Raw genomic sequence first — 13,019 nt, 5'->3', positions numbered from 1 at the left:
GCAGGTAGTGACGGCGGATCTGGATCATGAGACGGAAATAATCAGAAGAATAAGAATGGGCTGGGGTGCGTTTGGCAGGCATTCTCAGATCATGAACAGCAGGTTGCCATTATCCCTCAAGAGAAAAGTGTATGATAGCTGTGTCTTACCAGTACTCACCTACGGGGAAGAAACCTGGTGGCTTACGAAAAGGGTTCTACTTAAATTGAGGACGACACAACGAGCTATGGAAAGAATGATGGGTGTAACGTTAAGGGATAAGAAAAGAGCAGATTGGGTGAGGGAACAAATGCGAGTTAATGACATCCTAGTTGAAATCAAGAAAAAGAAATGGGCATGGGCAGGACATGTAATGAGGAGGGAAGATAACAGATGGTCATTAAGGGTTACTGACTGGATTCCAAGGGAAGGGATCGTAGCAGGGGCGGCAGAAAGTTAGGTCTGCGGATGAGATTAAGAAGTTTGCAGGGACGACATGGCCACAATTAGTACATGACCGGTGTTGTTGGAGAAGTATGGGAGAGGCCTTTGCCCTGCAGTGGGCGTAACCAGGCTGATGATGACCTATATAGAAAGGGGGCAGACAGGGAGACACAATCTCTCCGATGCTATTCACTGCGTGCTTGGAAGAACTATTCAAGCTATTAAACTGGGAAGGCTTAGGAGTAAGGATTGACGGTGATTATTTCGGCAACCTTCGGTTTGCCGATGCCATTGTTCTATTCAGCAACAATGCAGACCAGTTACAACGAATGATTGAGGACCTTAACAGGGAGAGTGTAAGAGTGGCGCTGAAGATTAATATGCAGAAGACAAAGATAATGATAAATAACCGGGCAAAGGAACAAGAGTTCAGGATCACCAGTCAGCCTCTAGAGTCTGTGAAGGAGTACGTTTAACTAGGTCAACTAATCACAGGGAACCCTGATCATGAGAAGAAAATTAATAGAAGAATAAAAATGGGTTGGATCGCATACAGCACACATTCTCAGCTCCTGACCAGAAGCTCACCATTATCATTGAAAAGGAAGGTGTACAATCAGTGCATTTTACCAGTGCTGACATATGGGGCAGAGACTTGGAGACTAACAAAGAAAGTTGAGAACAAGTTAAGGACCGCGCAAAGAGTGATGGAATGAAGAATGCTAGGCATAATCTTGAGACAGAAAGAGAGCAGCTTGGATCAGAGAGCAAACGGGTATAGCTGATATTCTAATTGACATTAAGAGAAAAAAATGGCACTTGGCAGGCCATGTAATGTGCAGGTTAGATAACCGTTAGACCATTAGGGTTACAGAATAGCTACCAAGAGAAGGTAAACGCAGTCGAGGACGGCAGAAGACTAGGGGAAGCGATGAAATTAGGAAATTCGCGTGCGCTAGTTAAAAATCGGTTGGCACAGGACAGGGGTAATTGGAGATCGCAGGGAGAGGCCTTCGTCCTGCAGTGGACATGAATAGGCTGCTGCTGCTGCTGCTGCTGCTGCTGCTGATGATGATGATGATCAGCTGCGTCATGTGTGACCAACATTGGTTCTTATGCTTTTTGGGTAATGCTCTCGTCATAATTATCAGCCTGTAGAGGCACCTCAAGGATGTCTTGGAATAATTGTTTCTGCAGCATCAGGCCTGCAGGTTTCTGTTTCTATGCTGATATAGCTGTCATCGTCATCATCATCAGCCTGGTTACGCCCACTGCGGCGCAAAGGCCTCTCCCATACTTCTCCAACTACCCCGGTCATGTACTAATTGTGGCCATGTTGTCCCTGCAAACTTCTTAATCTCATCCGCCCACCTAACTTTCTGCCGCCCCCTGCTATGCTTCCCTTCCCTTGGAATCCAGTCCGTAACCCTTAATGACCATCGGTTATCTTCCCTCCTCATTACGTTTCCTGCCTATGCCCATTTCTTTTTCTTGATTTGAAATGGGCATGGGCTTATGTTTGGGTTTATGTATACAAATCACCATTTGCATCTTGTGTCGCTAACGGATTTGCCTCCTTTAAGTTTGATATGAGCCTTTTGCAGAACGGAGTAGCAGGCATCATTGAGAGCTGCTGAAATTCGACTTAACTGATTTAGTAGGGGTGTCCGAATAGTAGTTTTTGAGGCTGAATTGAATATGAATCGATTTGTACCAGAAGCGAATCGAATCAACTATAGAACATTTTTTTCAAATAGTTTGTGAATAATATACAGCCTTCTTACCAGCAATATTAAACAATTTTCTCGTCATGGTATTGATGACACTAGAAATCTCCTGTCATTAACTGCAGGTAATTACACTGCACGTAATTTTAAAAGCACAAATGGAGCCGTAAGAATAACTAAAACTTTGTTTGCAAACTCGGCAATTTTCTGATATGTGGTCGTGCATTACCACATTAAGTTCAGAAATGAAGCCTTCTGGCCCAAATAACATTTGTGTATGCCTTCACACCCAAACCAGAAATGAAAGTCATCTGCAGCGATGACAGAGCAAGTGAAAAATAGAAATGCCCTTTTTCTCCATTCGAATGGTCACAGCAGATGGTGCCACTATTGTATCAAATATGTTGCAATGAAATGCCTTCATATTTAATACGACAGTAGGATACATGTGCTGCATCTGCATATATAGTATCCAAACAATACCCACTGCCTATTGCCATGTCTAAACAAAATTTTATTTTTGACTCATCGTGGTTTTACCTATAAAGCCCCGCTCCCCGAACAACAGTGTGCTTTGGTACAGTATCTCCACTGTGCAGGGGATGAATGTTATCATATTTTTGCTTCAATTTCATATTTGATCATGCGCAGTTGACGATGGGAAATATTCTAGAACTATTTGAAAAGTATTCGGCTTTTCAAATAATGACTATTCGATTCGAGGAGCGAATTGAAAAAGGGGAGTATTACATTCGTTATTCGTAAGTTTAGAATATTCACACGCCCCTACGATTTAGTGGTTCATGATAAGCAGATTGCTTGTACATTTTCTCTAGGGAAACCAACGAAAAAAATTCATCAATCATGACCTGATTCATCTTAACAGGAGTATACCGTGTGTGTAGTGTGGGCGTACGTGCAAGCACACACATGAGCACACGAGAAGAAGGACCCAAAAGTAACGAAAATCTTTTATATATATATATATATATATATATATATGTATGTATATATATAAAATTTCACACATGGCATTTGTTCAAACACTCCCAAACTTTAAACACTTTTATAGTACTCAACCTGAAAGCCAACAAACTTGTCTGACAACTTTATCTTTTGCTCAAAACTGTTCAGCAACTCTTGCAAACTGATTCGCTTCAATACTTTCATTGTTTTTTTCTCTGCCTCCTGCATATCTTGAAAACGCTTTCCTTGAAGGTCTCGTTTCACTTTTGGAGATTGCAAGGGGTGAGATACAAGTGGTATCAGAAGAATGAGGTAGCCTTGTCATCTGATTTTTGTGGGGAAATGCTGCATGTTCAATGCTATGTGGGAGGGAGTGTTGTCACCGTGCACAAGCCACTTGCCTGTGCTCCACAACACGAGGCATATTGTTCAAACTGCATCATGCAACCGCTTCCTTGGGCACTTCAATGTAAAAATGCTGGTTCACTCTTTGACATTGTGATAAAAGTTCAAAATGAAAAATCTTACTGATATAAAAAAAATTTCCCAAGGTGGAATAGAACATGATGCACACATGTTTTTTGACGGCCGCCATTGCAAAACCAGCACGGTTGGTGCCAGAGGCTAAAAAGAAAGCAATGCACTGAGCAGACAATCTTTCACACAAGGACACTGCTTGGCCAAATTATGGAAACGATAGTGTAGTATGTGCTCTTGCATCACTCGTGGGTGTTAACTCCCCTTCCACCTCTCTAAAAAAATTCTCGTCACTTTTGGGTCCCACCCTCTAATACTATGAGGTGTATCTAGTTGACTTGGTTATGATGATATATGGTTGTATAAATGAAAGTTCTGCGTTTTGTGGATATTGCTTTAAGTGGATGCTAGACTGCTTTCTGGATGTGTGTGAGTGTGTGCACATTGACTTATATTTCTTTTCTTCAGGTACTTTGCCATATGCGTAGCCAGCGCTCTGATAGCCTGCCTTCTGACTTTCCTGGTGTCTGCTGGGCTTATTGTGGCATACTTTGCTAAAAGCAGCCTATTTAACCACCCTGCAGGTAAGTGAAGAGTGAACACTTCACATATGTGATTGGTAACGAGTTGGCCACAGATAAATAAAATAAAGCCATGAATGGAGACGTCTGACAGAAATATGTCTGGTTAGTGACTAACTTGCAAAAATTAAAGAATGGGAACTTAATTAAAACTTCCTGGAAAGGCTCCGGCAACATGACGATGGCATAAGAATGTTGGACTGCCAGCCAAGTGCATGATTTCAACATTTCTTTTGGGGATTTCTGCATTGTCAACTTTGAGGCAAACCTCTTTAGATTACTTCTCATAGAATCACAGTACATTTAGGGGATCTCTAGAAACGTCAACCATTCAGCAGAGTGTTGCCCAGGGTACTTACAGGGGCCTTTGTTGTTCCGTGGGAAATAAACATGCCCAAGCCTGCCACTGCAGAAAATAGCCGGCTTATTGTGGTGTCATTAACTCTTTCCCTACTGCAAAAAAAAGGGGGGGGGGAGAATTTTACCTAATTTGCTGGAATTTTTTTTGGCTCACTTTGTAGAGCTTTTCTTCCTGAATAAAATGGCACTATTTCAATTCAATGGGCATCCTTCATTTCACAAATTGTGTAAAAAAGATAATTTGAAGAAGGCTTCACTGCATGACTGTAGTGTCTTGTAAAAAAGCACTTGGGGCTCAATACACTATGAAAAAAGAGAATACGAAGAAAAAGTAGCCTGAAGGGTGCAAAAACATACACATGAATAGTGGCTACTTTTCCGCAGCTCCTAAAGTAGGCCGTCTTCGTATGGTAGACTCACGGGCAGCTGTAAGGTCCTGTGGTCCATCCACAATATCGTCGTCATCAGACTCCTCAGATGAGAACACATCACTTTCCGTTTCCATGCAAAAGCCTACAGAGCTGTCATCTAATGATGAGTCCTCAAAATAATTTCCTTAATGTGCACTTTCATTGCCTTGTTTCGACGAGGGAGCTATACTTTATGCGGGTATGTAAGAGGCAGTATAATGAAAGGTGAGGCACAAATGGCACAACATAGACAAGTGTGGTCATCTAGTGTCAGGAATCACAACTAGATTTAATGGGACAAGTATAGTTGTCATAGGTTCACTGTGTGACAAATTTTTGTTTATGTCTATAGTCGTCATTGGTTACATTAGTACAAGATTTCATGACGACTATGCTCGTCAACAGGAGGTAAAGGGTTAATGAAGCAAGGACATTCGGAAAGTATATGAGCTTAGAACACAAGCCAAGAAATAGCTTAATTACGTTGGTGTGCTAATTTGCAGGGCAGAACATAGTACAAAAGGACAGTAAAAAAAAAATGAAACATGAGAAAAAACTACCAAGTGCAGTTTTATTATGCAAGCTTTTTTTTCTTTTTTCCCCACAAATGCACCTTGTGGCATAATTCAAATGAAGATGTAAAGGCCTGTTTCCTGGATGAAATCCAGGAGCAGCCAGTACAACCAACCATGCATTCATTGGCGAAGGTCACTTGGATGCTCAAGATATTGGCTGAATCTGCATAGGTGGCAGGCTTGGAAAGCTCAGAATTTATAACGAATAAGAAAAGTGAATGCACATATCTAGTGGGCAAGTGAGCAACTTGTGATAATGTGTGCTACAACAAGAAAATAAGGTAGCCTAGAGGCATTTGTCAGTCTTGTAAGTATTTTGCACATATCTAGTGCACTTGGGCAACTTGTGATAATGTGTGCTACAACAAGAAAGTAAGGTAGCCTAGAGGCAATCGTCAGTGTTGTGAGTATCTTGCACATATCTAGTGCACTTGGGCAACTTGTGACAATGTGTGCTAGAACAAGTAAGGAAGCCTAGAGGCATTTGTCAGTCTTGTGAGTATCTGCCGTTTTTAAGTGTCTACTTTTCAAGCAACTGGTTTTCTTCTGAGCAAAGAGAACTGAGGGGCTCAATTTTTGTTAGCTGCAACCATATGAAGCCAATAGGTATTCTTGGCTTCAGTATCTGTTGTCTTCATATGGTTGTGGTTTTCTTGTTGTATGAAAAAAATAATTTTTAGTTGCAAATAGGTAAAATTTTCAAAAATGGTCATTCCATTTTTGTTCTTCTATTGCAGTGTAATTTTTAGCAATATAGTTCTTACAAGCAGGTTGCGCCTAACATGCCTTATCTTTAAGCACTATTTGCGCAAATTATGTTTTGTACCCTATCTAGAAAAAGTAAAGGAACACAATGGCAAGCACGATAAAGGCTAAACTTGTACATTACACTTTTGGAGTGCTTTTAGTTTTGTTTGGCAGAAAAAAACATATTAACAGAGAGTTGTAATTGAATTTAGAATACTTATTTGCAATTTTACTTGTGTATAAACCACAGCAGCAACATTGTTAAAACCATGAAATCTCATCTTTTATTGTTCCTGGCGCAGAATTCTGGTATATATCTTGAGAGTGCACCACAAACATATTATTTTTTGCAGTACTCATGGCAGTGAGTCCTATTCCTTCCATTACTAAGTTTATGCGTTATGGATGGCAGTAAAAAAAATTACCACCGACAAGCAGAAAAATGCTATCATTTATACTGACTCGTTAAGTGCACTCAGAGCTCCAAACTTAAACTCCGCGTGGGAACCTCTGCTTGGTGATGTCCTAAACATGGTGGCCTGTAATAAATACAGAGGAACCATACAATTCTGCTGGGTCCCAAGCCATATTGGGATACCAGGGAATGAAGCAGTAGATAGATTTGCATTCACGGCAGCGCACAAAGGCATAACGCACACAACACTTCTGTGCAAAGACAGTATCCGAGCGATTCATAAGGCCCTGGCATCAAAGTGGCAACTAGAATGGGACTCTTGCATGAATAACCAGTTACACGCAACAAAACCCCTGCTTGGTGAGTGGAAGTCGTGCAGTCGCCAGCAACGCTTCTATGATGTGATCCTATGTCGACTTTGAATTGGCATACATGCCTGACGCACAATTTTCTACTTCAAAACGAAAACCCACCAACTTGCGAGAATTGCCATGAACCACTTACAGTAATGCACATTATTATGACATGTCCACATACTGAAATACAGAGATGGAAGCTTTTACAAAATCTCTACAACTTACACATACCTTTACACCCCGCCTCAATACTGGGAGATGACCATTAGTGCCTTTCACTGACTTGTTGAACTTTTTAGAAGAAACCGTTTTTTTTACACAGGCTATAAAGTAATGCAACTTTTGCTGCATAACGTTTGATTTCTTTATATCTAATGGCCAGTGCAGCATGGCCCTAGTCGCTTTTGTCCTATTAGACCCGAATTAACTAACTTCCACTACTGACATAATTTGCAGTTTTTGATAGCGAGAATGGATTGCATGTGATACTGCATACCTTCTTTTTTAATGATACCATAGCAACCTTGATTCTCAAGAAAGGCAGTCTGCAAGGAAATTAATCTTCACAAACTGAGTAATGCGAAAGTTTAAGTGAGTTGGTGGTTACGATTCATTTCATCTTATACCACTTAACACGGGACAAGGGAAGCATGTGTTCGTCGTTACTCTCTAGTCCCTTGTCTCATATGAAGTGCTATGGGCCTTATGCACTGCATATTTGAGCCAGCAATACAGTGCTGCCTCCCTTCAGTTGTGGCAAGAATATGAGGTAATTGCAATACATCGTCATGTTGTAGGTACCATGGTGCGTCTTAGTTGAAATTGGTCTGTCTGGTGAATAAAATATTACGACAGAGCATTCTTGTGCTTGTAAATCTAACAGCAGCTCCGGAAATGCAGTCAGCAATCTTTAAAAAGTGTTTTATATTTCTGTAGAAGTCCTAAATATGATTACATTTGACAGCAATTTATCTAAGTACGTGGCACATATTCTTCCAGTGGTGAGTGTGAGTGCAATTTAAGCACAGAAATGTGCACTAACATGTGGTTTTCATAGAAAAGAGTAGTAATTCTCTGTGCACCCTGTTTGCTAAAGTGATGTTGATCACTGTGGTAGGGTTAGTGTGAACAGCATATTTTCATCTTGAATGAAGAGAATGGACAGTGCTTCACATTTTTGTTAGTTGGAGTGAAATAGACCTCAGGTTTACCATTTTCGATAGGACTGTTTCCTTAGTTTAATTTTAGTAGTGGCAGTCAGTGCAAAGCATGAGTGATGTGCAGTTTCTTTAAGTACACGACAGTTGGAGCAGATTACTATACAGTCAATGTTCCATTTTTTGGACTCCCTAGGAACCGTGAAAATGTCTGAAAAATCGGGCAGTCCAAAAACATGAATGCACGCCTTTAACTGCCCTCAAGGACTGCAATTGCCACAGTCAAATCCAAAATAGCTTTAAAAGCCTGCCAGTACAATTATTAGGCGTCTCGGTGCTTGTACTGTGACAGAAGATGGCAGGAGATGCTATGCTTGACTGCGTAACTCTGCTGTATGGCGTCGAAGCTGACTTTTGTGCACCGGCATTATGGAACACCTTAGACCCTTGCTTGATTTGCACGCTTCAACACCAGTGGCAGGGATGACAATAGCAGAGTCAGTGCCATTGTCAACAGTGCAGATTTTTTAAGTGAGAAACACGGCACCGAACAGCAGGAAGCTTGATAGCGAATGTCGAAGCAGCTAGGCTTAAAGACGGCACAAAACAACTAGTACTATGACTGCCAGCAGATCAGCATGCAAGAGTGCCGATTCGAGGCTGCAAAATAATCATAATGGTGGCGGTGGTGGCTTCAATTAATGTTGTTTTGGACCTGCAGTCATGGCGAAAAGCTTTTCAGCATCCGAAATTTCAGACTGCCTTGTACATTGACTCTACTGGGTTCCTGAAAGATTCCTGAAAGGCTTCAGGAAAAGAAAAATGTGCTTGATGGCTATAACTAAAATAAATCACCTAGTGCAAGAATAAGAAAACAAACTGCTAACCTGAATAGTCATCACCTGAGCCAATTGCAGAGGCAGTTGAATTTCCTTGTCGAAATACAGTGACTATGACTTCAGTCAGCAAATGCCAGATTTCACAGCAGTCTAAGAAATCAGTCTAAGAAAGAGCGTCACAGTGGAACAGAAGGAGCTATGTAAAGGCTGTCACATCAACTTGCATGTTGCACATGCCAAAGATTCTTTTGTAGTATTAAAATTTCATCGCATGCGTGGCCGTGTAGCAGTTCTGCAGGCCGCAAAGCTGTCTTCTTATTTCCATGTTTACAATTGTGCACCCTATTAGGTAGGTACGACAATAACAGATATAATGAAGTAATTTCAGCTCCCTTTTCAGCTTCATTATAATGAGGTCGAGTGTAATTTCTTTCAGAAAGCTTTTGTTACCATTTTGAGTGAAAAGCAGCCTGTGACCGTCTTTGACATGGGGCTCTTTCTGGTTGTCACTCAATAGACGAGGCACATGAAACCCAGATGATGTCTAACTGGCTCATTGTTTCCAAGTTTCTCAGCATTTCATCACAGTCCACACGGGCTCCCCCTTCCTCAAAAAGTTTTCGAATAGGATAGTTTCCATGAACCACCATGTGCGCCCTTGTGACATGGTTATTGGATGTTTTAGCAGGCTTGATGTCATTTCTAAGGTGGGCGAATTAGTATGTCTGCACATAATAGGCACCACTGATTCCCTCACAGGACCTGACCTCATGCCCAACATACCAGGACATTAAAAAAGCTCAATATACTGTAGAAATTTGTACCATCTTTACTTGCATAATGAGCGCACTTTTTTTCTGTAAAACTGAAGTTGGGCGATGTGTTTAATGTGTGGTGTAAATTTTATGGGATCTTTTTTAAAAGACCAAAAATTGGAGATTAAGATGTTAATGATTAAAAACATGTCTTAGATAACTTAGCTTTGCAGCAAATATGGACGTCCATTATTTCGTGGGCCTCCGTGGGGCTGTGGGTGTGATTATTATGGAGGGGAAAAAAATTCTAATTTTTAAGTGCAAAGTTGGTGGCGCACTTATTATGTGCGTTCATATTGCCAGTAAATACAGTGATTAATTTTAGAAAGTTGTGGATACATTTCTCTTTTTTAAAGAGCCTCCTCTACCAGTGGACTGCTCCCAGCCTTTTTTCCACTTTCTGAAGCTTAAAACTTATTCTCACAATTTATAGTTCTTTTATTCATTTTCCTGGATGTATGCTTTGGGAAGTACATCCTTTCGAGTTATCTTAAGTCTAGGGGACTGGAAAAACCCTGTTTGAAGAAAGGCATCCAAAAGGTGAGGCATGAGCCAGTACATCGTAGTCCTGCTTTCCTTAAAATTTCTAACAGCTTACAACACTACATTTGGCTCATGCAGACATCTCTGTGCATAGTCAAGCAACGGGGAAACACTCTGTAAAAGTTTCAAGGCTTGCAGCAAACCTTCACACAAAAGTGTTCTTCCAACGCCCTTATCTTAGCTGTCTGAAATTTCACGAATGCTTTTTACTTGTTCCTAGTTCAGTGGTTGTAGTTTGGTAGCTAATGCTCATGATACTGTAGAAATGGCATCTAAATTACAGGGCTGCCACTAAATGTTGCTAGAATGTGATGTGCTAGGGCTACTAGCCACCATGTTTACTAGTATATAAAAGTACTAATTTAAAAAGCTTAATATGTTTTTAAACAACCGTCTGGTTTAACCCAAGACCCTCTCAGCCACTTTGTGTTATTGGTGCGTTTCTTAAAGGGGCCCTGAACCACTTCTTTAACTAGTCATAGAATGGCATCACTATTAAGGGATGTTTCTTCGCAAATCGCCTGCCCCAAAAATGGCTTGAATCCTTCAAGTATAAGTGGAACGTAGTTATTGCACCTATGCACTTTTTTATCTCCCCTTTCATCTCCACTAGCACGCTGTAAGCTACACAGGGGGAATAGCAAAGGGGCAAGGCCCCTGCCAAAAGTTGGGCATTTTCCTTTTTTTTTGTCCTTGTTGTTTTTTCCTTATGGCACTTTCTCGACTTGAGATGAGTGCTTGGGCTACTGATTTATATTGTGTCACTATATGCCTGTCACCTACAGAGACCAACCAGAGCATGTGGTTGTCGGAGTATTTCGCCAGCGAGAGGGCTCGTTGCAGCACCCCGTTGCAGATGCGGTATCTATGCTACAAAGCAGACACAGCTATACGCAACTGTCATGTGTATAGTGGAACACGGAATGTTTGCTATGTGCACGACAGGACTGGAGTGCACACTCGCGTTCGCGCGCCCTGCACCAGCTTTGTCCTGCACCAGCCTGACCAACGCATAGTAGCCAAATCCAGATTGCGCATTTTGGAGTGCTATCATTAACTCAACATGGAGTGATGCCTATCAAGGTGTCTAGCCAGGAGTGAGCGCGAGCTGTTGCTCGCAAGGTGCTGCAGGTGCAAGGCATGTATAAGCGAGCTAGCCCGCACAGGCAAGCATATGTGCGGTCTAGAAGATGATGATATGCATTGGTGAGTACTGTGCCATAGCTGACTCAGTGAGTTAACAGACCGACTCAGGCACATAATGTTTTGATGTTGCAGCCTATTCATGGTTGGTGCTGTTTGTGCCACTAAAATATCACTTTTTTTCTTTTTCGTACATGGATTACTGTGCTCAATACAGGAAACATATATGAAGGAATAACTCTCCTAATGAGATTACAGCGATGCCCCAGGTAAACAAACACAGGCTGTAGGCAAAGCTTTCATGCAGCTGAAGACTGGATAGCATCAGGAATTCGAGTAATGGTACTCCTTATGATCGGAGAGCAAGGCATATATACATGGTAATGTTAAATTTGAATGTTAGATAGGGAATGAAGAATGGTGAAAAGCAATGTGAAGCCATATGAAGTTAAAATAGGGGGCAGTTTGGCCTGCCTGTGCACATAGATTTAATCATATACTTTTTACATGCAGAGTCCATAAAGTGAGGGGAATTTTACAAGCTCCTGTATGTGCAGTAAAGACAAGTTATGTTTGCTTTTACAGGTTTATTTTATGTGTTTGTGCCAGTAGACAAGACCATCTGGCTCCTTATGGTGGAAATATGTGCCGCACTCTCACTCCTTGCTATTGCCCTTCTAAGCCACTTACTCGGTTTTCATTTGTTTCTTGGTAAGTATTTACCTTTATTGCTGCTATTGAGAGTTTCTGCTTACGTACAAATTGCATGTAAATTTTGTTGTGCAGGAGCAACTTAACACAGATTCTAGAGGAATCTAACATATAAAGAATATAGTCTTCGCCTTCAAATTTTACATATGTTGTTTCATTTATGGCTGGTCAGCTGGATTATCAGACAATTTCTTGCCTTTGAACCACATACTTAGGTAAAAAGCCAAGGTACCTTTCTCAGCATATGGCGGTAAACCCACCAGTCAGGTTCACTACCTACTTCTACCTGCCTACCACTTGATTATGCACTGTGGGTATAGGTACGGTGGTGGTACATGACATGTAGTGCAAACAGGGTGCCACATGAATATTTTCTTCACACAGTGTACACTGTCTGTGTCACGTATACAGCAGTGTGGCATATACTGACATGCACACAATAAATGCAGTGCACTTGCGATTATTGTTGACCATGGCCCAACAAAAAGTACATATTAATGGAAACAAGGTACTGTATACATGAAATATCATAAGAAGCCAACATTACTTGTACTTGCTAATTGAACTACTTGTATTTATTAATTGAATTAAAGAAATGATAAATTAATGGAAATGGAAGTGGATGAAAAAACAACTTGCCACAGGTGGGGAACAATTCCCCGTCTTCAAATTACGTGTGCAATGCTCTAACCAATTGAGCTACTGCAGTGCCATTTTCCTGTCCACTTTCTGGGGTATTTATGTTTTACTACTAAAACTAACCCTAAGAGTGTT

The 13,019-nt window shown here is 41.1% G+C and overlaps 1 protein-coding gene across 3 annotated transcripts in view; it reads left to right on the top strand.

Moving 5' to 3' along the window:
• Positions 1-13,019, top strand: part of LOC126545962 (palmitoyltransferase ZDHHC11-like) — a 60,160-nt gene that overhangs the window by 7,869 nt on the left and 39,272 nt on the right. For all 3 annotated transcript variants that reach the window (XM_055061615.2, XM_050194010.3, XM_055061616.2), the window contains 2 exons: positions 4,062-4,177; positions 12,120-12,245. In XM_055061615.2, coding sequence (XP_054917590.1) covers positions 4,062-4,177; positions 12,120-12,245 — 242 coding nt within the window. The remainder of the gene's footprint in view (positions 1-4,061; positions 4,178-12,119; positions 12,246-13,019) is intronic.

This window comes from Dermacentor andersoni, chromosome 1 (genome assembly GCF_023375885.2).
Source record: "Dermacentor andersoni chromosome 1, qqDerAnde1_hic_scaffold, whole genome shotgun sequence".
Lineage (NCBI taxonomy): Eukaryota > Metazoa > Arthropoda > Arachnida > Ixodida > Ixodidae > Dermacentor > Dermacentor andersoni.
Note: the sequence above shows the minus strand (reverse complement) of the source record. Positions and strands in the feature narration are given on the sequence as shown.